Source organism: Sphaeramia orbicularis, chromosome 21 (genome assembly GCF_902148855.1).
Source record: "Sphaeramia orbicularis chromosome 21, fSphaOr1.1, whole genome shotgun sequence".
In the NCBI taxonomy this organism is placed as follows: domain Eukaryota; kingdom Metazoa; phylum Chordata; class Actinopteri; order Kurtiformes; family Apogonidae; genus Sphaeramia; species Sphaeramia orbicularis.
This window is the reverse complement of record NC_043977.1, coordinates 7,032,284-7,059,220: the sequence shown is the minus strand read 5'-3', so window position 1 is coordinate 7,059,220 and position 26,937 is coordinate 7,032,284. Positions and strand designations below refer to the sequence as shown.

The 26,937-nt window shown below is 35.4% G+C and overlaps 1 protein-coding gene across 1 annotated transcript in view; it reads right to left on the bottom strand.

The window, feature by feature from the left end:
• LOC115412918 (leucine-rich repeat and calponin homology domain-containing protein 1-like) overlaps positions 1-26,937 on the bottom strand; it is a 115,390-nt gene that overhangs the window by 48,921 nt on the left and 39,532 nt on the right. Inside the window, 5 exon segments of the mRNA XM_030125598.1 lie at positions 2,729-2,859; positions 4,779-4,915; positions 10,456-10,561; positions 13,881-14,007; positions 18,816-18,960. Coding sequence (XP_029981458.1) covers positions 2,729-2,859; positions 4,779-4,915; positions 10,456-10,561; positions 13,881-14,007; positions 18,816-18,960 — 646 coding nt within the window.

The window sequence follows — 26,937 nt, the reverse complement described above, 5'->3', positions numbered from 1 at the left end:
ATGAAGAAGCTCTGAGCTCAGAGGAACTGGATGCCCCTATTATCGTTTAAGTAGACAGTATAGTGGTAGGTATATTTCACATTTTGTTGGTGCAAAACATGCTACAATCTTTCCCTGAAACACTCATGCAAAGACTTAAAAACACCAGGTTTAATGTCCAAAAGTCTCCAAAAGACTGAAGGATTGCATTTTGGAATTTACCCACAGCAGGAGAAAGCAGCTTCACAAGGTAATTATGAAGAAAACACACTATCCAAAGCATAAAAATGATGATTAAAACTAAGCTCATGAACCTTTTCCGATGATACGACACATTTGATGTCGACCATGAAGACGCTCTCTAAGAAGATGATGCAGTTGTGATCATATTTTACATTTTGTTGGTGCAAAACAAGCTACAATCTTTCCCTAAAACCCTTGTGCAAAGACTTGAACACATCGGTTTAATGTCTACATAAATCATACAGAGCCCCAACTGTACGTCACTTAATATTAATCATGTTTTAATCCAACTGCAGCACAAATTTTAACAGAAACTCACAGAAAAACTCCAAAACACTGAAGGACCACCGCATATTGTAATTTACCCACAGCAGGAGAAGGCAGCTTCACAAGGTGATATGAAGAAAATAAATCATCTAAAGCAAAAAAAAAAAGATGAATAAAACTAAGCTACTGAACCTTTTCAGACAACACAATTCGTTTGATGTTGAACTGGACGTCTCTATTATCTTTTATATTTAGTATATTTGTGGGTATATTTTACATTTTATTGGTGCAAAACGAGCTACAATCTTTCCCTAAAACACTCGTGCAAAGACTTAAACACACCAGGTTTAGTGTCGAAATAAATCTTTCAATGCTCCAACTGTACGTCACTTAATATTTGTCATGTTTTCATCCTAATGCAACATAACATTTAACAGAAACTCACAAAAAACACTCCAAAAGACTGAAGGATTGTGTGCAGGAATTTAACCACAGCAGCAGAAAGCAGCTTCACAAGGTGGTATGAAGAAAATACAACCTCTAAAGGATAAAAAACACAATTAAACCTAACCTAATGAACCTTTTCAGACAATACAACATATCTGATGTCAACCATGAAGATGCTCTTTAAGAAGATTTGTGACAGCTACAATCTTTCCCTTAAACACTTGTGCAAAGACTTGAAGGCATCAGTTTAATGTCTATATAAATCTTTCAAAGCTCCAACTGTATTCCACTTAATATTAATCACGTTTTAATCCAAATGCAGCACAAATTTTAACACAAAAAAACCTCCAAAAGACTGAACGATTGTGTGATGCAATTTAACCACAGCAGGATAAAGCAGCTTCACAAGGTGATATGAAGAAAATACAGCCTCTAAAGGATAAAAAGACGATTAAAACTAATTTAATGAACCTTTTCAGACAATACAACATGTCTGCTGTCGACCATGAAGAAGCTCTGGGCTCAGAGGAACTGGATGTCACTTTTATCTTTTAAGAAGACAGTATATTTGTGGCTGTTTTGTTGATGCAAAAAACGCTACAATCTGTGCCTAAAACACTCGTGCAAAGACCTAAACACACCAGGTTTAGTGTCAAAATAAATCTTTCAAAGCTCCAACTGTACGTCACTTAATATTTGTCATGTTGTCATCCAAATGCAGCACAAATTTTAATAGAAACTCACAAAAAAAACTCCAAAAGACTGAAGGATTGTGTGCAAGAATTTAACCACAGCAGGATAAAGCAGCTTCACGAGGTGATATGAAGAAAATACAGCCTCTAAACGATAAAAAAAAAAAAAAAAGACAATTAAAACTAACTTAATGAACCTTTTCAGATGTAGTAACACATCTGAGGTCGACCATGAAGAAGCTCTCTAAGAAGATGATGCATTTGTGATTAGAATTTACATTTAGTTGGTACAAAACAAGCTACAATCTTTCCCTGAAACACACGTGCAAAGACTTAAACACACCAAGTTTAGAGTCCAAAAGTCTCCACAAGATTGAAGGATTGCATATTGGAATTGAACCACAGCAGGATAAAGCAACTTCACAAGATGATATGAAGAAACTAGAAGCACTCGGAGAGCGCAGACCTCCGCCAAGGCTGATCAGTGGCCCCCCCGTGGGCCCCCCCACCCCCGATCACCTCCAAAATTTAATCATTTCTTCCTCATCCCATTTCCAACAAACCCTGAAAATTTCATCCAAATCTGTCCATAACTTTTTGAGTTATGTTGCACACTAACGGACAGACAAACAAACAAACAAACAAACAAACAAACCCTGGCAAAAACATAACCTCCTTGGCGGAGGTAATAATATTCCATCTGTTACTAAATATGTTGTGTATTTGTAAATATGTTGTGTATTTGTAGATCCACTGTGATCTGTAAATTATAATGTACATGTGGAAATGATAAACCAAAGCATAATAGTGTTAAAATTACATTTTTTTTTCAGTTTGTTCATGTTATTCACATTGTTTGAAGGGTTAGCTGGTAGATGTAAACATTTTCATAATGTAATTTTACTTTTTTTTACTGTAAAGCATAGGGAAAAGTTTGGAGTTGACATTATTTATTATTATGTTATTATTTTACTGGTTCAGACCACTTCAGATCAAATGTAACTGAATGTGGCCCCTGAACTAAAATGAGTTTGACACCCCTGCTCTAGTGCCTTCCCCAGGCTGGACCATGGGACTGTGCAGTGCAGGGTTGGACTGACCTTCCGGTGGTGGGTCGCGATAGGCTGAGACGCTCCACGACGGGCAGGTAAAGAGAGTCGGGCATCTTGTCACTGCGACACGCCTCGATACTCAGGTACTTGAATATGTGGACTTTCCCCTTTATACAGATCTGAAACAGGAGACCAGGACAGACGCAGGAACAGAAAGCACAACGGTTCATTTTAGAGCACAATTAATGTAATCATAGTCACAGTGACTGCATACAGTATTACAGTGGTTCTCAGCCTTTTTACAGTGGAGTACCCCCTGAAATATAGTTTTTTAGTACCCTCAACTTTCACTTCAGCATTTTTAATTGAAAAAAAATTGGCAAAATGTGTTCCTGTGCCAAAGGTATATTTTCAGAAATTTCTAAAAAAAAAAAAAAAAAAAAAAAAAAAAAAAAGTCACATATAAAAAACACATTTTTTAAAGTAAATTTTATGCAAAATATAAACTGAAAAATCTCCTCTTTCATTGATAAGAAAAACAAAATAAACTGGTCATTATTGAAATAATGAATCTTTCATCAACAAAAAATAATTACTTATCCACTCAAATAAAGTCATTTTGAATAATACAAAGTACACATGTTCTTCAAATGACACTAAAGCTTAAACAAGATGATTGATGATTTTTTTAAATAATTTTTTTTTCCTTTCTTGGCAATATTTTGTACCTTTGTTTAAGTGTAAGTTTGCATCTCACAAACTCTGTTACATCTGCCCAGGAGGATAGGTGGCTTGCATTGTGATTTTTTTTGTTTGTTTGCTGTTTTGTTTTGTATGTGTGTTTTGTGTATGTTCTGTTCTGTATAAAAACAACAATTCCTATTGTTTAGACATTTTTTCTGCACTATTGCTGTAAATAATTCAATAAAAAATAACTGGGGAAAAAAAATAAATAAACAGGTCCGTCCTTAAGAGAAAAAAAGATGATTGACAATAAAACTATAATATGAATGTATTAATGTGTTTTATATTTCATCAATTCTCTTAATTAATTTTGTATTCTGTACATGACTTATTTAATATATTTTTCCCCCTGGGCTTCTTCCAAGTACCCTTGGGGGTACACGTACCCCACTTTGGGAACCCCTGCATTATTACATAATCGGAAAAAGAGTGTGTGGGGATATTCTGGAGTCTTTCACAATAAGCTGAGTGGTGTTGTATAAAACACACACAGAACGACAGTCACAACATTTAACTTCTCAGTATCTGAATGAGCACAATACGCACACTTTGTACTTCATGTTATCAAAGGTCAGATTATTTTTCATAATTTGTTTTAGGTCAGAATTCAAAAGTTGTTCATTTTTGCATAATTAAAAAAAAAAATTCTGACCCATCCACTAAAATCAGCATATTGTAAACACTGTTAAATTCCTTCACTGACACCCTTCAACCAAGTAAGTAAAAAAAAAAAAAATGCACACTGACACATTTTAGCATTTAACATTTGATGTTATATATTATTATTATTTTTATACATCAACCAATCTTGGTGTTAATCATTGACATATGTCAGGCTGCAAAAATAACAAAAATAAGTAATCACATTTTTCTGTAGTTTATTATTTTGCATCGAAAAATAGGGTTTGTTTACATTACAATCATGAAATTTAAAGGGTTAAAAATACGACAATTGTTGAGTATTTTGCATTTTTGTTTACTTCTCAAGTTGATGAAATACAAAATAATTTTAAAAAGTTAAAAACAAACTGTATGATAAATGTTTTGGCATTACTACGGTACTGTGCAGATTATACACTTTTAGTGTTTTGAAGGACCTCTAAGGGCAGGACACCTAAGGGTTGACTGTTTCTGTATGTTTTTTCATAACTGTATAAGCTTACATATTTGAGTTTTCACATTTCATAATAACTCCATCAGATTTAGAAACAGAATAGTTCATTAATCCCAGGGGACATTATTGTGTGTTACAGTTGCTCCATGTAAGTATAATTAAAGTAGCCTCTGAAAAAACCATGAAACATTGTCGTCTGTGTTGGATTTTCAGACGCTGAAGCTGCGTCTGTGTGTTCACCTGTGCAGGTGGGCTCTGTAGTGGGTTGTTCTCTAACTGTAGTGACTGGAGATGCTTCATCTTCCGGTAACACACTGGGATGGTGGATACTTTATTACAGGAGAAATCGAACTTCACCAGAGGAAGTTCAGACAGATCTGCAGAAAAAAACAACACAAACAAATATAATAAAAAATAGCTCCAATGTCCGTGTATGTCAGTGTCACGTTCTATCTGAATCAATCCCCAGCTGAATGTGTGAGGTTGTCAGGTTCTATCTCTATGTTCCAGTCCTGTGGTCTGGATGCAGATCAATCTAACAATAGAAGTGGGCAGGACTTTCACTGGAGGAGAACTCAACTAAATCAATCGAAGTCCATATATGACTTCTATCAGTGATCAATAGGAACTATATTGATATCTGTAAGCATTTACATGTTATAAACCATCAAAATATGGACCATTAGAAGTAAAGGCAATTTTGTAATATTTCAACAAATTCATAAAAAATTCAAAAATCATAATTTCTCAAAACTGTGAACAAACTTTGTAGACATTGTCCAAAGGAAGATACATATAAAATCTGAAATGAATCCAACAAGCAGTTTCAGAGAAGACTGTTGAAATGTAGACAGTGGTGACCTTGAGTTTGACCCTCCAAGGTCACTCAAGGTCAAAGGTCATGGACTCTAATGAAAGTCCATATATGACTTCCTATCAGTGCTCAATAGTAACTATATTGATATCTGTAACCATTTACATGTTATAAACCATCAAAGTATGGTCCATTAGAAATAAAGGAACATTTTTAATATTTCAAACACTCATAAAAAAATGCGAAATTCTAAATTTCTCAAAACTGTGAACAAACTTTGTAGACATCATCCCAGGGAAGCTACATAATAACATTTGAAATGAATTAAACCTTTGTCATCTCTTTTTCCCAAACTCTCCTGCAGTGCATCGTAAAACTCCATCATACTTTGCAGAACAGTTTATTGTTGAAACCACCGACATGTTTCCCATCAAACAGAACAAAGCAGCTGTTGTTATTAGAGCATTGGCTGTTCCACTGTTTCTGTTCCTGAGAACTTCAGACCTCATTAGACTAAAAATACTTGGAAATAAATGCACAGTCTTGGCACATTTGAGGTGATGCAACCTGTTTAATCACAAAACAGTTGATCTGTGGTGTACAAAAAAAAAAACACATTAAACAGTTTAACAGCAACAGAAAATACTGAAAACTCTCACATTCTCACTCAAATATCACTGGGAGCTGCAGTTATGATAGTAACCACCTTTTAGCAGATTGTCATTTGAGAGGAAACACAACATCTACTGGTTCTGAGGTGGAAAACGTAGCCTCTGATGCAGTGTTTCCTGTGGAGTGGATCTCTTGGTGTGGTGGTGTGTAATTAGGAGTGCTAGAAAATATCGGTTCTGCAATATATCGCAATATTTCATTTCACAATACTGTATTGATATTAAAAAGTACTATGTCAATATTTTTATGTATTTATTCAAATGCAGATATGGTGGAGATTCATTTTCTGTTTTTCTTTATTGTTGATATCTTATTTATTATCATTTAACACTGTTTTATTAAATAATGGTTATTTGAAGCATCCTAAAAGTACTTTTTAGTGTCTGAGAGGCAGATGTTAGTTCCTTTGGAAACTAGGAGAATTAAAAACATTTTGTGATATAGCATCAGATCCTGTTCTAATCAAATAAAAATGTGTTTTGTATTTGTACATATTTCTGGTGTAATTCAATTCTTCCAGGAAATAATATTTAAAAAAAAAAAAAAGAAACAAAAAAAAAAATTGCCTTTTTAACAGTATCATGATATATTGTGGTATATCGTATCGCGACCCTAGTATTGCGATTTGTATCATATCACCAGATTCTTGCCAATACACAACCCTATGTGTAATCGGGGGTGGGTGCAAGCATGGGTTGGCTAGTTTCTGTCCTACTTATTCAATGGGGGGGTATAAGGAGTGGTGCCGTCCGTGAAAGTGACACTCAACACGCGTTAATAATTCCTGTATGTTGTCCCCCCCAGAACCAGCCCTGAGGCCTATTATATATTATCGTAATTTCCAGTCTATAAGCTGCTACTTTTTTCACACGCTGTGAACCCGCAGCTCACACAATGATGCGGTTAATTTATGTTTCACGGGCTGACGAAGAAAGAAATGGAGCTGCTACACGTAAGCTTGGCATCAATGAATCGATGGTGAGACGTTGGAGACGGCAGCGAGAGGCGTGGGTTTGGCTTATGGTCAGGTGCGGCCAATAGTACGGAAAGTACGGTTGACATATGTATAATAAGTCTAATGCGACGGTGATGATTTTTTGTATCAAATGTACGGTGTGGTGGCAAGGATTTTACCAGTGGAAACGCTGCTCTGATGGGATGTTCTGGTCGACTGGAGGCATTTTCAGACAGTTCAGAGGTTATAAATGAGTCCAACAGCTGCAATTACTTGTTTGTTTGTTTATTTATTTCGAATATAATATTAAAACAAAACAACAAAACATTTATATAAAAAGAAAGGAAAACATTTGAAAAGGAGCAGGATGAACTTTAATTTATAATCTCCTGCCCCCTTACCCCATCCTTCTACCTACCCTAAACCTACTACCTACGTCACTATTGTTAGAAAACAGCTTTGTGAAACAGCATCAGGTTCATCTATATTTAGATTTAGTGTCTTTGATTTGGATCAGGAGGAAAAACTACAGAAGGATTGGGTGTATTTTAAGTTTGTGACATTTTCTCAGATGGATTTTAGCTCCTGCACAGTTTTAACCCCCCAGTATCCATGTGAGCATATTATACACACTTTACACTTCATGTAATTAAAGGTCATATTATTTTTCACAATTTGTTTTGGGTCAGAATTCAAAAGTTGTTTATTTTTGCAGGATTTTTAAAATTCTGACCCATCCGCTAAAATCAGCACATTGTAAACACTGTTAAATTCCTACACTAACACCCTTCTACCAAGTGAGTACAAAATACACACTGACACATTTTAGCATGTAACACTTGACGTAGCACAAAAAATATAACAATAATGTATATTTGCCAGTGTTGGTGTTAATCACTGACATATGCCAGGATGAAAAAAGGATGAAATTATAAACATGGCTTATAAAGGTTTAAAAAAAATACGATGGCTATTGAGTATTTGGTATTTTTGTTTATGGCTCAAATTAATGAAATACAACAAAATTTAAATAAGTGCTGTGTTTGCATTAATTTAGTTGATAATGGAAACATGTACATGATCGGTTAATTAAACATAAATAAATGCCCTGAAAACCCACAACAACATTCAAACGAAGGGCCTCAACTTAGATGTGGAGAAAAAATAATTTGGAAGCCGAAAATAGTGAGTTTTAGTTTTCATTGATAAACCACGATTTTTAGAATAGAATAGAATAGAATAGAATAGAATAGAATAGAATAGAATAGAATAGAATAGAATAGAATAGACTTTATTGTCATTGTTCAGTGCTACTCCAGTCAGTGCAACAATATGAATAAAAAAAACAATACGTCAGAAAAAAAAATAATAGAGCGAATATAAAATTACAAAAACTGGAAAGTAAAATATGAAAACAGAATATAAAATTTAACAAAAGTAAAAGAACTAAAGTAGAATAAAATAAAAACAGACATAAAATATGAATAGACGCAATATTTACACTATTAACATTATGTATATCTGTGAAGGAGCCATTCATGTTACATTTTTAGCTTTAATTTCAGTGAAATGATTCATTCTCAGACAAAGAACATGTAAAATCTGGACTTTGAAAGGACCAGACGAAACTAAATCAAAGCGAAATAATGCAGATGGATAGAAAATTATAGAAAAACAGAATAAATACAGTAGAAGCAGAGGTCTGAAACACTGCTCTGGGTGTTTAGGGGTTAAAGTAATCCTAATAAGTAATAATGAACTCCATTAAGACCCACCCTGTCCACATGTTACTGATCTTACTTAGGTTCCCATCACAGCCACAGACTTTTTCATCTCTACTCCAGTGATTTATGACGCACTAAACCCGTTTCATGCTAAGCTGTATCTGTAAAACAAAGGTCAATCTACAACTTCATCAGCATTAAAGTGTCACACCCAGAGCTCCAGTTCCTGATCTGTGACTGCTCTCAGACCTTCAGGGATCGTAGGTCACCCCACTGTGAGTGGAGTGGGTTTCTGGTCTGACGTGGGCGGGTCCGTCCTGCTTATAGGTCACACCGTCCTATTTCTGTGTTTTATTGCACATCTGATGCCGGTTTCACTTGACTTATATCAAATTAAATCAGCAGCAGTTGAACATTTGGTCTAAAAATATCCCTCTGTCGTTTACGACCCCGTTTCTGTAGTAACACAGAGGTCAAAGGGCATCGAAGCTCATACAGAAACAGGAACGCAAGGACTTCTTTGATCATCTGTGATAGTTTAAAGTATAAATACACACTGTTAAAGTAAACAAAAGCTCCTCACTGAGTTTTAGGACTGTGTGAAAATGCTCAGGAATTAAACCAAAGACCTCAGCTCCAAATAAAAGCCAATGTGGAAGTATTTAAGTGTAATACCGATGACGGCCACTAGAGGCTCTGACACTCACAGTTCCAAAAGGCAAATATAGTTCCAGTGTCCCTGTATGTCAGCATCATGTTCTATCTGAATCAGTCCCCAGTTGAATTTGTGAGGTTGTCAGGTTCTTTCTCCAGTGTGTTCCAGTCCTGTGGTCTGGATGCAGATTAATCTAACAATAGAAGTGGGCAGTACTTTCACTGGAGCAGAACTCTGCTAATTCAATCAAAGTCCATATATGACTTCTATCAGTGATCAATAGGAACTACAGTTGTGAAAAAAAATTCTTAGACCACCCTTGTTATCTTCGATTTCTTGTTCATTTTAATGCCCAGTCCATTTGTTTGGACAAATATAATGATAACAACAAAAAAAGCTCATAGTAGTTTAATTTCAGAGCTGATATCTATCCATTCTCCATGTTTTCTTGATAATAACCAAAATCACTTCAGTTCTTCCATCAATATCTGCGTCATTGTACTGACAAAAACAGTGCTTTTAGGCTTTCCATGTTTTCTTTTCTGTCTGTTTTAGTCACATGACATACACAGGAGTTAGTACTCAATTGCATAACCATTGTTTTTGATGACTTTTGATGGTCTAATAATATTTTCCACGACTGTATATTGATATCACTAACCATTTCCATGTTAAAATTCATCAAAATATGCACCTTTAGAAGTAGAGGTAAATTTTTAGTAATTCAAAAATTTGTCAAAAATTCGAAACTGTGAACAAACTTTTTAAACATTGTCCAAAGGAAGCTACATATAAAGCTTGAAATGAATCTGAACAGTAGTTTCCGGAAAGAAGACTGTTGAAATGTAGACACTGGTGACCTTGAGTTTGACCCTTCAAGGTCAGTCAAGGTCAAAGGTCATGGACCCAAATGAAAGTCCATATATTACTTCCTATCGGTGATCAATAGGAACTATATTGATATCTGTAACCATTCTCACGTTATAATCCATTAAAGTATGGACCATTATCAGTAGAGGCTAATTTGTAATAGTTCAAAAATTTGTCAAAAATTCCAAAATCAGGTGTCGTCATGGTTCCTCTGTCCACGAACTCACCTTCAGGTAGAACACAGAGCAGGTTCCGTCGGACATTGAGTTCCCGCAGCGCTCGGAGTCTGCTGATGTGTCGAGGCAGAGCCGTGATCTCATTACAGCTGATGTCCTGTAAACAGAAACCAAACAAACACTTACACTCATGGATGCATCAGTCTGAGGTAGGGGAGTTTCTGACAGTTTATTAAAGAACCAGCGCAAGATTTAAATGGATTTAGAAGGATTTAATTCCAGTAATGGTACCTTTAACTGAGCTGTTAATAACTACAGAGGTCGCCCTGTTGCACCGCTGTGTTTATAAGGAGCGTTACTGTCACCTACTGTGTGTCCAGCACCCCCGTTAAAAGCCCAGAATGGACATAAACACCAGATGTTACGAGGTGCAGGTGTCAAATATACGGCCTGTGGGCCAAAACCGGCCCACCAAAGGGTCCAATATGGCCCCTGGGATGAATGTTTTAAAAGCAAAAATAACACTGAAGATATTAACAGTCAGTTGTGTTAAAATCATTTTAGTTCATGTTCCACATTCAGACCAATATGATCTCAAGTGGATCAGACCAGTGAAATACTATCATAACCTTGAAATAATGACTCCAAAATGTTCTCTTTTAGTATAAAAAAGTAAAACGACATAAAAATGCTGACATTTAAAAACTATGCTTTCACAACTACCTGAAATGTCTTACAAGAAATAAGTGTAATTGTACCAATATTCTGTTACTAAATGTTTGAGGCAGAATATTATTAAAATTGCACTTATTTCTCTTAAGAAATTTCAGGATATTCAGTTTCAGATTACTTTATTAATCCCAGAAGGGCAATTCAGTTCACAGTTACCCTGCCTCATTGAATGCCAAAACAATTAGGGACAAACAAACAAATGTAAACATTCATAGCAGCATAACTATTGACGTCATTATTGATGTATTGATATTGATGTTAATCACTGGCTTTTTTCACTCTAAAACATTGGGAAAAATTTGGAGTTGACATTATTTATAGGTTAATCTGTTTTTATTTCACTGGTCCAATCCACTTCAGATCATACTGAGCTGAATGTGGAGCACGAACTAAAATGATTTTAACACCATTAATATCTTTAGCGTTATTTTTGCTTTTCAAACATTAATACCACAGGACAGATTGGACCCTTTAGTGGGCCAATTTTGGCCACGGGCCATATGTTTGACATCTGCACCTTGTAAGATCCAGTGTTTATGTCCATTCTGGGCTTTTAACGCTGGTCCTGGACATACAGTAGGTGACAGTAACGCTCCTTATAAGTTCAGCTTCAGTTTTATTTAATGCCAGTGTAAGTGACGTAAGTTATAGACTGCGCATCCCCACGTATTCCCCCCACCCCACCCTGGTCCTATAGATCGGCAAGAAACTTAGTTTTATGAAGGGTCCACAACGTTTACCTTCATGGGGCCCACAACTGGTTGCGGCGCCCCTGCAGAGAGAGGTACATTTTGAAAAATAAAATTTTATGTCAAAAAAGTAAATTCCCAGGTGTTCTCAGGTCGACTCCAGGTGCATTTTTATCTTAATGTATGTTTCAGTGTGAGTTTGTCTGAAGAACGCAAAGTGGCTTCCCTTTGATTTTGGATTAAACTTTGTGTTCTCCTCTAATTTTCTAAACTTTTAGCTATTATAAAACACAATTTTTGATGTTTATAGGATAATATAACGTACATCACTGTGATAAAAAGTGAAAAAAAATAATCATGAGTACATGTTTTCCTGTAGATATTGTTTTATCCCAGTGATAAGGTGCTGTGCTGGAAAAATTGGAAAATGACCCTTAAACGCGCTTGCATTTGATCTTGAAAAATGTGTACGAACCCTGATGGATATTTATATCGCCCATATTTATACGGACTATTTATTCTGTCAGTTCACATTAAATAGGTAATAAAACACACTGCTATCATAGTTTGTGCCTTTAAGCTGCTCTAACTGGATCAGATCCAAACATAAAGTACAGGTTAGACCTCCAGTCATTTGTGTTGCTACGTAGCAACAGACATGTCTTCACAAAGTTCAGCTCTGAGTTCAGAATAAACAAAAGTCTAAGTCCTACAACTGGAACCTCACACAGCTTTACTCTGAGCACTGGTTACACAAATAACCCTGGATGCAAACTCCATCAAAGCCTTGTTTAAAGCAGTTTAATGTTGGAACACTTAGGCAGAACAGTAAATAAAAACCAACAGGGTTGACTGAAAGTTCAGAACTCGACAATGAAGGACGAATGCCAAGTCAGCAAAACTTAGTTTGAACTGAATTCAGCCCTTCGGAGCTGAGTGCAGTCTTTGTGTCCAGGTAAAGTCACGCATGGAGGCCAATAAACGGCTTTAAACGCTGCTGGTGAAGGGATCTAATGTCATCAGGACAATAATCCGGCTCACGACTCAGCGGTCGCCATAGCTGCGGTGTGACCGCGGCGGAATCAGGTGAAGACGGCGCGTGGTCGACAATATTCACAACAACTCCATCACATATTCACATATATGGACAAAAGTATGCGGACACGTTGAATTTAGGCGTTTCTTTTCATTAAACTTTAAGGAAATATTGATGTTTATAAACTATATGGACATAAATATTGGGACACATCATGTCTACAGCTGTAAGATGTCCTGTTCATGAGGATTTGAGATTAAAAAAAATATCAATATTTCCTTAAAGTTTAATGGGAGATTTTTCTTCCTCAATGAGATGTGAAGAAAGTAGATGGTAAGATGTGGTAGAAAATGATTATTTACAGAGTACAAAAATATTATAGAAATTTAGAGGTAGAACATTTAAAATCAGTCATGGATTAAAAAAAAACAATGCTGAGGTAAGTAGAAAAACTGCAGAAAGTAAATAAAATAAGTTAGAAAATGAACAGAAACAAATACCATAATAAATAAAATGAATAGAAATGAACAAAATACGAAGTGTCATGATCAAAATACGGTTTTAGACACTTGGTTTTTTATTCAGTTAATGATAGATTTTACTGAAAAAGTCAAGTGACAACTGAAACAAAATTAACAATTAAATGAATCCTCGAGGCAAAAAAAAGGATTTGAGGATTTTTTTTGTACTCAAATTACTGGAGTACTTGTTGCAGCTCTAGAAAAATAGTTTAGAAATTTAGAGGTGGAACATTTAAAATCATAGTCATTGATTTAAAAAAAAAAAAAATCACATTTGAGAGAAATGAAGTCCAAACCATTTCTGAGGTATTTTGGAAGCAAAGATAACAATTTAAACCAAACTAATCAATGTAGTGATATTTATCCCAATATAAAACTATAGTATATTCTGATATTAGTCATTATTGTTTTGTATCCCAGAAACACCTGAATTCAACATGTCCACATACTTTTGTCCACATAGTAATAACAGACACACATACAGAACATGCGTCTCACCAGCTCCATGAGGTTGTGCAGCTGTCCGATGGTCTCCGGCAGACTGACCAGCTTGTTGTTGCTGGCGTTGAGGACTCTCAGAGGTAAACCACACAGACAGGCCGGCAGAGCGCCCAGCTGGTTACGACTGCACACACAAACACAAAAACCAACATTCACATCCACACGACCAACAACTGTCATGTGACTGTGTTTGTCCAGCACCTGTCATTAAATTCACAACATGGAGAGACTTAGTTATATCATAAGAATACATCAAGAAACATGCAAAGATCGATGGAAAAAGTGGACAATATACAGAACGACAACTGAGACTATGCTGTAAATGTTTGTGTTGTAAAATCTCAAAAATGAAACAATAAAAGTAAAAAAAAAATAAAAAAAAAATAAAGTAAAAAGCTGTGTCTTGGAAGTAGTTATAGATAACCTCATACTGCAACTCACAAAAAATATCGGCTATGACCCAAAGTTTATGATCGGAGTAAATGTACTCATCTAATTGCATATTGTGATGTCATGGGGTGTTTCTTTTCTAACAGGGGTCTGGGATACAAAACAATAATGACTAATGTCAGAATATAGTTTTATATTGGGATAAATATCATTTCATTGGATAGTTTGGTTTTAATTGTTATCTTTGCTTAAAAATGCCTCAGAGATGGTTTTTACTTCATTTCTCTAAACATTGATTTTGTTTTTTTTATCCATGATTATTATTTTAAATGTTGTACCTCTAAATAAATAATGAACCCACCTTGCCTTGCCTAAATTTCTAAAATATTTTTCATGCTCTGACTGTAAATGATACTATTCTACCACAACTACCCATCTACCGTATGTCCCATAAAAAAAAAATTACAATCGGACATTCTGCAATGATAACTTTAAAAATAGTAAATCGAAATCAAAATGCAATTCAGGGGAGGTGACAAACGAACCCATGACATGCTTTACAAAGATCCACATTTATCTGTGACCACTAAATCAAATTAAATGGGGTTTTCTGCAAGATGTAGGTAACATGTTATAGCTTCATAGCCTGAAATAGCATTTATTTATTTACCTTTATTTAACCAGGAAAACCTCATTGAGATTAAAAATTTCTTTTCCAAGAGCATCCTGGCCAAGACAAGATTTAGATTGTTAAATGATTTTTGAAAGTTATCTATGCGGAAAATCCAATTGTAATTTTTTTGGGACATACGGTACTTTCTTAACATCTCACTGAGGAAGAAAAATCTTCTATTAAACTTTAAGGAAATATTGATGTTTGTATCTCAAATCATCATGAACAGGACATCTTAGAGCTGTAGACATGATGTGTCCCAATATTTATGTCCATATAGTTTATAAACATCAGTCAAAACCATCTCGGAGGCATTCTGGAAGCAAAGATAACAATTTAAACCAAACTAACTAATGCAATGATATTATCATTTTTATTACTGTTTTGTATCTCAGACCCCTGTTAGAAAAGAAACACCTGAATTCAACATGTCCACATACTTTTGTCCACATAGTGTCGATAGCATCAACAGCAGAATGTGACCCAGACCAGTGTAGTGTTTAATAATACTGAGGGTGATCTGAGTAAGTCCCATGTGAACATCCATGGAACTGAAGTTAATCCTTTTTCCTGTTGACTCATCTCCACATGTCTCCTCTAGTCACCAAAGTTAACTCTAAACTCGACCCTACACCATCAAACTTTAGGCTAATGCTGTTGGATTCAACTTAAATGACTGACTTTTTATCTTCTTATTTTGTCTCAGACAGTAAAGGGGAAACAAAAGTTATCACAACATCTGAACGTGTGAAGATATGCACATGAATAGAGGCTTTTACTTTCTGTTCTCCATCTGCAGTAACTTCTCCTTAACTGTTACTGACTCATCTGATGACGCTCCAGTTGTTTTATACATTTCTGTTGCATTTTACTCATCACTCCTTCTTAGAATAACTCCAAAACACTCAGCCCAGACAACATGACACGTGGCTTTTCATGGTCAAAGGAAATGAAAGGTCCATTAATGTTGCTGTTCACATGCAGCTGTTCATCCCTGATTAAAAACAGTGGCTTTTTTTTTCAGTTTTCCACTGGTGGCAGACATTCCCTCCCTCTTTCGCTCCTTCAAACACCTTCTGGAAAAAGGGCTACTTTAGATATTTACTCATATCCATAAACCTGTCGATATCATAATCATAATGGGGGTTTTTTGTATGTATGATCATTTCAGCTCTGAAAAAAACAACAAATGTAGAGAGGGCCCAAGACATTTGCACAGTAGGATACGCCACACAAAAGTATATATTAAAAAAAATGAAGTAGCACTCCATAGAAACAGTAATAATCAATAAATACAGAAAATATATGACATTTTTTGCAAGGGAAATTTAGTTTAAGTGTGGAAGACTATTTAACTGTATTGAAGTTTTTGACTGTTATTTACTCTGAAGAACTTCTGATTTTATTGCACAAGTGACAACTTCGCAAGAAATATGGACACAGATATGAAATGATTTAATTGCCTTTATTTTTTATGTATTTATTTTTTGATATTACATACGATTAAGCAGGTCTGTGTAGACTTTATATTCACTATGTGCTTATGCAGCACTTTGCTCACTCCCTTAATAAAACTGCAAACTAAGCATCTTTAATCTGAGCAGAAACCCACCCAATATACAGATCACATACACACAGTTATGAACATATATGTCCGCTCATTTGTATTGGTCTTTATCAATTAATTAGAAAACAACGATATAGTTTAATGAGATCCAAAATAAACAAAAGTAGTCTCTTTCTTTCTGTTGTAAAAGTTAATCCGTTCCACTTTAAAGAAGCTAAAAATAACCCTCATCTTCCTAGAGACAAACTGTGAAAAAGTCTTTCTCATTGTTACTCAAAGAAAACACACTCACTATGTTTTTAACCCTTTAACACCTGACGTGTCTGTGGTGAGCATTCTGAATGCAATTTATTTTAAATATTCATATAAATTCAACCGTTTGCTCAACAGGAAACATTTCAAAATGTGCTGATAGAATAGGCCTTGTCCTTTCCATAGACATCTGAGCATGCTCAGTACATACCCCGATACCTGTGGAAATGGGGAGCAAAACACAGAGCAGAGAGTGAGACAGACTCACTATAAAAATAGATGATTTGGACTTCTTCCTTAATTTTTTTGACTGCTTTTGTACAGAGTTTTGACCATGTAACAGCTTTTTGGAGTTCAACCAGGTGTCAAAAATCAGCTGGACTGATTTAGGAAAAAAGCGCCCCAAACAAAACCTACTGGGCCCAAATTCAAATACCTATTGTTGTTCAGTGTGTTCCAGTTCACAGTTGATGTTCAACATCCTAAATCTCTTGTTGATGTACATTCTAAGTGCCTTATTTAGTCCAAACCTGTCAAACTTCAATTCCTCTCTTTGTCTTTTTCTGTTATTGCACCTGTTTTGACTCTAAAACACACAGTAAAGCATAACCACTGAAGAAAAGGAACACAAGCACATACTCACAGCAGCTTTAATGAACCTGAACACACACGTTTCACTGAAATAATGCTTCAGGGGCTAAAGGGTTAAAGATACAGATTTTCGGGGGAAATTAGGATTTAAAGCACATCTAAGCCGATCATTAATTAAATAACTGAGCACCGTGACAGGCTGTTGGGTAACAGACTATGACAGAATGCTTCGGTGTGTCATTGATGTGGTGATGGAAACACTTCCCACTGATGTGTCTATACATTGTCGTGTTTTCGTGCCCGTGCTCATTGTTCGTCTTCACAGATCTGCTGCAGTGACTCCAGCCGTCGTACCTCCAGCTCAGTGAAGGTCAGAGCAATGCTGCAGTCGGCTGCTGCATGTGCACACAGACCTCCACTCTCCACACTTTGGCTACATTGTCCACACACACAAAAACAAAACATGACCCCGACAACACTGGTCAGACTGAACACACACACCTGCAGTGACTCACACAGTGGCAGCTGTGAGGCAGAACAGTGGAAGTGCGATGACCGTAAGCTGACACACAATACACCGTCGGCGACGTCAAAGGACAATAATCCTGCTTCATTTTAGCCTCATCGCTGATTCAGTGTCATGCTGCGTTTACACTGTACAGGCATGTACACACACTTAGCAGGTATTATACCTCATTAAATACGTTCTGTCATCTTTATTATGTGTCACTGTACTTTGTGAGTGTGCAGTCACTGCTAACACAGCAGCATTTATACAGGTTTCACACACTAAACTGTCATTTTTCTTGATTATAGGTAACCGAATTCAAGTTAAATACATATTTTTTTTAAATTTAGTATTTAAATATAAAAGATAAAGCATAGTGTATTTGTGGTCTTGTACAGGAGTAGATCAATGGATATTTTTATTGTTTATTAAACTGAAGCAATAGAAGTGCCACTAAATTTATCCATATTATTTTGTTTAATTTGCCTATATTTGGGGACCAGCCTTTGATTGTATGTGTCAACATTGCCCCAGGCCTTTATTAGAGACCTGGCTTGTAACAGATTCCAACTTCCAACTTCTACTTTGGGGGCGATTATATGGGGACGATTATCTGGGGACAGGCCTTCATTTGTTTGAGTTGGGGTCAACCAGGGTCCAAGAGGATAAACAGTATAAAGTAAAAAGACTTTATTAGGTTCAGTGGTTGGTTTAAAAAATTACAAAAAGATGGACCAGTTAAATTAGATTAAATGTTTGTTCAGATGATAACATATAAGACCTAATATTTAATTTGAAAAACTGAATTTTGACACTATACAGCTTTTTAAGAACCTGCAGATGCTGTATAACATAAAGCAGTTTTTAATTAGAATAAACGATAAGGACGATTCATCCACTTGTTACCCTCTGAGTATCTGCATGAAGTACTTAGGTGTATGTACCACATACCTGAGGTTTAAGGAGGTGAGTGACTGCAGGCTGATGATGCTGTCGGGGATGGTCCTGATGCAGTTGTGATACAGGTTTAGGGTCTCCAAGGCAACCAGCTGGCAAATCTCCGAAGGGACGTCGGTCAGTCTGTTCTTTGACAGATCTGGACGGAGAAAATACAGATACGTCAGTTTAATATTTAACAGTGAAACCACCCATGATCAGACGATGTCACAGTTTAGCTACAAAGTTAGAGGAAGAACTTAAAGGAGTGATATTTTGCTTTTTTAAATAGAATTATGCCTTTTCAAACATTTCCCTGTGGCCTACATAAACTGTAAAAGCTCTGCTTGGGTCTGAATTTTTTATTCATTCAACACCACAGGTCCATCCTCAACCCTATTTCTGAATAATGTCACCAGAAAGGTGGATTGGAGTGCTGGCCCTTTAAAATGTCGTGACGTAACTAGTTATAAAACATAACAAATTAAGCAGGAATTAAAACAGGTTGTAGAAATCCACTTGTGTTTTGCCGGAATGAATATAAAGATAGCTTCAAACTTCATGAACTATTAGGGTCCAAATACACAAATAAATGTACCAAAGACTAATAAAATAGGGTTTAGCAAAGTGATAAGAAACGTAACATTTTGGATCATACCGAATCATGATTGATGCATTCATTTTTTAGATATTTCACTCAAAGCTACAAATGGAGTGACATTTTTATTTAAAGTTTTTTCACGCTGCTTTGGACAATAATCTGACCATATTTGTGATGGAAATCTGACAACACATACGACAAATACAGTCAAAACTCTTCATATTCATTTCACCCAGTCCTGCCATTAATGTACAGAATATGAAGCCAGTACATTCATTCACTCAAAAATTTCTTTACAAAAGAACTGATTACAATCAAACAGGACAGTCTTCGCTCACATAAACACACAAAATTGACACAAAAATTCATAAAAAAGCTGCAAGTGTTGAAAATAAAAGACTACTTGAGCTTTAAAGCGGTGTAGAAATCTAGCTTCTAAGTGCGTTGCAGGTTGTTCCAGTTGGATGGTGCAAGATACAGGAAACCAGTCCTCCCAGTTCAGTGTCAGTATAAAGAAGCTGAACAACCAGCCTCTCCTGCAAACTGTGTGTGTGATGATGAAGAGCTCTGCACTCAAGTGAGGATGTTAAACAAAGTGGGTGGATATGGAAATGTGAAGGTGTTTCCTAGTTGACAAAGACGCAGTGATGTGTGCAGAAAATCACATTTGATATTTAAAATGATAGTGAGATGGACCATTCTGGACCATAATAACCCAAATCAAGTCATATAAACTATATGGACAAAAGTATGTGGACATGTTGGATTCAGGTGTTTCTTTTCTAACAGGGCTTTGGGATACAAAACAATAATGACTAATGTCAGAATATAGTTTTATATTGGGATAAATATCATTGCATTGGTTAGTTTGGTTTAAATTATCTTTGCTTCCCAAATGCCTCAGAGATAGCTTTTACTTAATTTCTGTCAACATTGATTTTGAGTGTATGATTTCAAATTCCTCTAAATTTCTAAAATATTTTTAATGCTCTGACTGTAAATAATAATTTTCTACCACAACTAACCATCTACTTTCTTCACATCTCACTGAGGAAGAAAATCTCCTGTTAAACTTTAAGGAAATATTGATGTTTTTATCTCAAATCATCATGAACAGGACATCTTAGAGCTCTAGACATAATGTGTCCCAATACTTTTGTCTGTATCATTTAAAAACATCAATATTTCCTTAAAGTTTTAATGGGAGAATTTTCTCCCTCAGTCATTTTTGTTTTCTATCCCAGACCCCTGTCAGAAAAGAAACACCTGAATTCAATGTGTCCAAATATTTTTGTCCATATAGTGTCTGTTATTCTGGACCATAATAATGAAATATCAGCCACCAATAAAGTCATATCTGGTCTGTCCCAAGATTAGATCAATAAGGTTTACATCTAAAATGCAATCGAGCCTTTATGTGCAAGTAGCATATGGATTTATGTCATTTCTTTTCTTTTTTATTGTGTTTGTTTTTACCTATCCTATGAACCTAGTTTTGGTGTCCTTAATAAAGTGAATGAATGAATATGTTTGTCTTTTCCAGTTGTTCATGTTGGTTGATGTTCCTGTCTAATGTAATTCCTGACAGTAGAACAGTTTCTAGTAGTGGACAGATCTAAAACCCATCACCAGTGGATTTCTCGCTGTTCTTTTCCCAGTCCACTCATGTGCAGATCCAGATCCACAACCCATCTGTCATCGACCACGGGGAAGTCAACGTTTGGCAGTAGGTCAAAGGTCAGCCACTGGAGGCCAGTGCTGCTGACATCACATCCTGCTGGAGCTCAGAAACAACAACCTCCAGTGCAGTTATCAGCAGCAGCCAAATAAGGCCAAGAAATGTCAGGGAAATTATTCCACATTGTTCTGCTGAGGCTGCCGGCCTCACAGCAGCACATTTGTTTTGTTAATGGAGCGACAACAGATCAAGAGTTCATTTCCTTTGGAGGCAACAATCATGGAAAAGTTGTTTTGCATTTTAGATTTGGTGTTCTTGATCAGACTGTATGAGTCAGAAACATCTCACGTTTGTAAAAATAAGAGTGTTGACAACTTGACCTGTGTTTGCCCTGCCCAACAACAGTCGGAGTCTTATTTTTAAGCGTCTCCTCGCTAATTAGGACACGAACAACCTTCAATTAGACACCATCATTCACACTAATGTGTACTGCTGGTTAGCAGGTCACCAGAGGTCAAAGCTCCACCCACATTCAGAGAACACAGACTCCAGAATGGGACGAAGACACTTCAGCTTATAGAGGAAAGTCACCAGGGTCATGAGGTTTGTAGGGGTGGGTATCATTAAGATTTTATCAATACTATTACTCTTACTGATACTTATGTTTATTGATCCGGTACTTCAACGGTACAGTTTGACTTCATTATTATAATTATTTGCTTTATTTTATCATTTGTGGCTTGGGTGTAAGTAATTATAATTAATATACTTTATCAGGAAAGTGCAAGAGGATTGTTTTGAACTAACTGCCATCATAAGTTGCTTGTGTGAAACAAATATCAGAATCAGAACACTTTATTATCTGTCATGACAAAAAATCATCAGGGTCATGAACCCAAATGAAACTCCATATATGACTTCCTATCAGCGATCAATAGTAACTATATTGATATCTGTAACCATTTACATGTTGTTTTCTGTTGTTTAATGTTTCAGAAATTCATAAAAAATTAAAAAATCTAAATTTCACAAAACTATGAACAAACTTTGTAGACATTGTCCCAAGGAAGATACAAATAGAATTTAAAATGAATCCGATCAGTAGTTTCATCTGAGAAGATGTTTGAAGAAATTGCTAATTACGACGATGAGGATGACGAAGATGAAATCAGACACAGTGCCTTCACCAACGCTCATGACCCATCACCCAATGAGCTATAAAAAGTAAATGACTGATTTATGAATAAAAAAAAGTCTGTATTATACTTAATTCACAAATGACTGATTGAGTAGATGACTAAATAAATATAATAGTATTTATCATATATAATTATTTAGTGCATTCATCATTTGTATTAAACTGAATACAGGACTGTGCGTGTTTTGACAGTGTGGTGATTTTCCTACTCTGAATCTAAAGGAATGACAAATCAGATGTTGGCATTTTAATCATTAACTCATATTGGTATTTGTAAAATTTAGCAACCAGATGAATGATAAACTCCTGCCACAGTCCGACATAAATACCCCCTCTTATTCCATCTGCATACGTCCAGTGGGTCAGACTAATAATAAGTGAATAAACATATAGAACATAAATGGTTCTGTATTAAACAGAGCTCATATATCACAGAGGAGGCTTGTTCCACATCCTGCTGACAGATAACACCGTCTCTTATTGAAACCACTCAGCTGTTTGACCAGCGCCTCATGGACGATATGAGATTTTCTCCCTGTTAAGCAGTTTTTTTCAGCAACATCCTCTATCCATCCACCTCCAAGGCCTCCAGAGGAACCCCCAGCACAAAGTCAGGGTTCCAATCAGTGCATTCGCTCCTGAATTTAACAGTTAAGGAAACTGCACCGGCTGCAAGATTCACAGCCTCACAACTACTATAATGACAGAAGGATGAAAGGGTTTCAGCTGCAGATGCACATATGTATCACCCACACATCATATATGCTGATACTGGATAATATCAGTGAATATGATGTGTTTTCACTAATGACAGATACACTATATGGACAAAAGTATGTGGACGCATTGAATTCAGGTGTTTCTTTTCTAACAGGGGTCTGGGATATAAAACAATAATGTCTAATGTCATAATATAGTTTTATATTGGGATAAATATCATTGCATTGGTTAGTTTGGTTTAATTGTTATCTTTGCTTCCAAAATGCTACTTAATTTATCTAAACATTGATTTTGTTTGTTTTTTTAATCTATGACAATGATTTTAAATGTTCTGCTTCTAAATTTCTAAATATTTTTCCTTCTCTGATTGTAAATAATAATTTTCTACCACAACTAACCATCTACTTTCTTCGCATCTCACTGAGGAAGAAAAATCTACCATTAAACTTTAAGGTAATGAAGGACTAAAAGACATTACATTAAGAACTATTTTTATATTTACAATGGAAGATTTCTTTGTAAAGGTGGGATAAATTATTAACTATAACATAATAATAAATTGCATTTATAAAGCCTATTTCATTCAACAGAATCTCAAAGTGCTACAGAGAAAACAAAGTCCTATATTAAAAAAAAAACTACATAAAAAATAAAATACTATAAAATAAAAATCTACATGTAAAACAAAACATCATGGTGGGAAATAAAAAGCTTGTCTAAACTTATTAATTTCTTTATTGTTACTAATTTTTTGTCTGGTTTGGTCCAATTTACAATTTTTAACATAATTATTTAATAATTTTTGATTAAAATTGTAATTGTTGCTTTAATCTAAGTCAAACTGTAACTCATTTACACACATTTCTATTATGTGTTTTCTTTCGTCTGTACACCAACTTTTCATGGTGAATGTGTGAAAAAAACATTTTCATGTGAACCGCAAAAACAAAAATAAATGTATATATCTATCCCCCTCATTGTGCACATTTGTAATGTGACTCATTTAGTTCTCATCCTCTCAAAAGAGACGCACCAATGTTGGATGCTGCAAAAACAGGTTAATAAACATTAATTATCTGCTCATTGTAGCTCATACAAAGACAAAAAACCAACATTAAATAAATTATAAAAAAGGAAAAAAAAAATACATCCAACTTAAGCTCATTAAAAAAAAAGTCCAGAGTTTGTCTGGTTTGGTGCAGCTTTTGTCTGATAATTCACATTTCCTTGTCATTTTGCTCATATGCATGATAGAGCAGTGTGTAAAAGCCTGAATACTACGACGAGACGAAAACATATAAACAAGTCCTCAAAGCCAGAGGTGAAACACATGGGCTTTGGACTAAACAGCACAGCAAGGACATTCAATCTCCACTGTATCTGAAGCATCAGCAGAGCAGGCAGCATTGCATCATGGGTCACACAGAAACAGGAAGTGCTATTTTAAACAGAGCGTCTGAGAAACAAAGAGCCAGTCAGACCTAGTTTCATCCTCAGAGCAAAGAGCACAAACACACACCTACACTAACTCTGTTTGTAACGTCAGTGTGTGTTTCTGTCAAAAAATCACATAGCATTAACCTCAGAAAAAAACTCTGTAAATCAGAATATGGAACTCAATATGTAGCGATCAAAACATTACATACTTCCATGCACAATATCACAGTAATATTATCTTTAAAGTGCCTCCATTTGACAGTTTCCTACTCTATTTCTATAGTGATATATATTAAAGGTAACTAAGACTAAGGTCTTAGTTACTATAGGATTTTTATTTACTATTGTACGCTGCAGTTCCAGAGGAAAAACTTCATTTCATGTAAAAATATCATGACAATAAGAACCTTGAGCCTAGAACTGACCACACAATTTTATATTTTTACAGCCAAAACACTTTCACAAGCTTTAAATACCTGCTATTTTCATATTCACTGTAAATACTCAAAGAACAGTAGATAATAGCCAATTTTCTAGGGATTGAAATGTTATATTTACAAAATTATGGGGGAAAAACTACAAAAAATAACACCTAACTGTCCACAAAATGAAGCACAACCCTCTGCTGTTTTTTCTTTTTTTAATTAAGTTTTTTTTTTTTTTTTTTCTTCAGTATCTAATTCTGAAAGTTTTGATCTATTATTTAGTAAGTTTTATTACATACAAAATTCACAAATACAGTATCATCAGGGCTGGTGGATTTTTCAGGGGAAAAATGTTAAATGTGATCTTCAAATGTGGATCAAACCCCAAAAACCAAAAGCATCCACACACGTCAAATGTTTAATTACTACTGAACAGCTAATCCAATCAATGCATCAAAATAATTTAGGTAAAATACAAAAAAGTTTATTATCTTTTCATAGTCATCAGTAGACCCCATTTAGAGAGAACGAAAGAACAGAAGACCAAGAAGGATAAGAAAGACAAGAAAATAAATTTTGCATCGATTATGGGAAGATCTCACCTGTTTTTTACCTCTAATTTCTATGAATTTTGCAACACACTGGACATTTAGACAGTTGATAACCTACCCCTCCTCCAGTTGTGTTTCAGACTGGTTAACCTGTATCGAGCACATAAAGCAGCACCAGGAGACGACCTTCTGTCCTGATGCATCTACGTTACATGAGGTTATGAGAGGTAATGATGATGACATGAGCCCGAGGCCGTTTTACCCAATGACACGCATGTTCTAGTCTCAGTGTTTATGCATTTCTAACACTGTCATGCTACTAAGACCATGAACACAAAGAGCATGGTTGTGGTTCCATGACACCAACATGTCACAGCAGAGGTTGGTTTGAAAAGTAAAAGGTGTAAAGATGAACCGATACTAGAAACTGGAGTTACCTTTAAAGATACAACTACACTGACCCACAGACCCCTGAGTTCATCTGAATCTATCATTAACCAAAGCACAGCTCAGGTATGAAGTTATTTATCAGTGAACTGAATGTTTGCTGCTCATTCTGCACACCACCTCCACCTACAGACAAGTAGCATCAGCTTTTATGAGACGTGTAGCCTTGGCCATTGGATCCAAAATCTGAAGTTAAGTTGGACAAAACTCTGGCTGTTCATAAGTTCAGAAGGACAGTCCTTCAAATCCTCAAAAAACAATAGGCTAATTATTTATTTTCTGTAGATTGTAATGCTATATCTGCAAAATTATAGAAAGATGTAGTGTCTTTAGTGAATTAACCCTTAGAGCAACACGTGTCTGGACCCTCCACTCTAACATAAATGGGCAAAAATGACCTGTGTTAAAATCAGTGTTTTTATGCCACTTGTGTCATTTTGTCATGTTAAAAATAATCATTTGTATTATATTTCGTTCCAAAAAACAATGATTTCATGTTTGAAATATTTTTTTATTTTTCATTTTTTCCAAGTCCTTTGGTTTTCCTGTCGAATTAATCAAATCTTCAGATGTAATTCTACCGTAAAAATAAAAAATTTGGGTCATTTTGACCCACCTATGGGAGGTTGGGGTAGTAATACAAAAACGACGATTTCATAAAATCTATAAAAAGGTAGGTAAAAATTTTAAGAGCATGATGCCAATAGCATGTTTTTTGAAGAATACCTGGAATATGAAATAACTTTTTATTACAAGGATATTGCAATAAAAAAACCCTCACTGGGTCATTTTGACCCACTTATGAATCTGAGGGTTAATGACGACAAAAAACACCAAACCATCCATAAACTGAAGCAAACCTTTGAGGTTCAGCTCTTTTTTATTCAGCGTCTAAATATAAAAGTTTTGACCTATTGTTTTGTGAATTTCATTACAGAGAATCCATGCATACAAACACATCAGGGATGAATAATGTGAAAAAGATGGATGTTCAGGAAAAAAGACTCAGTGCTACTTTTGTGGCAGTTCTCCAATTAATGTTTCTCTCTATTTGACATCTCTTAAGTGATTTACCTCCAT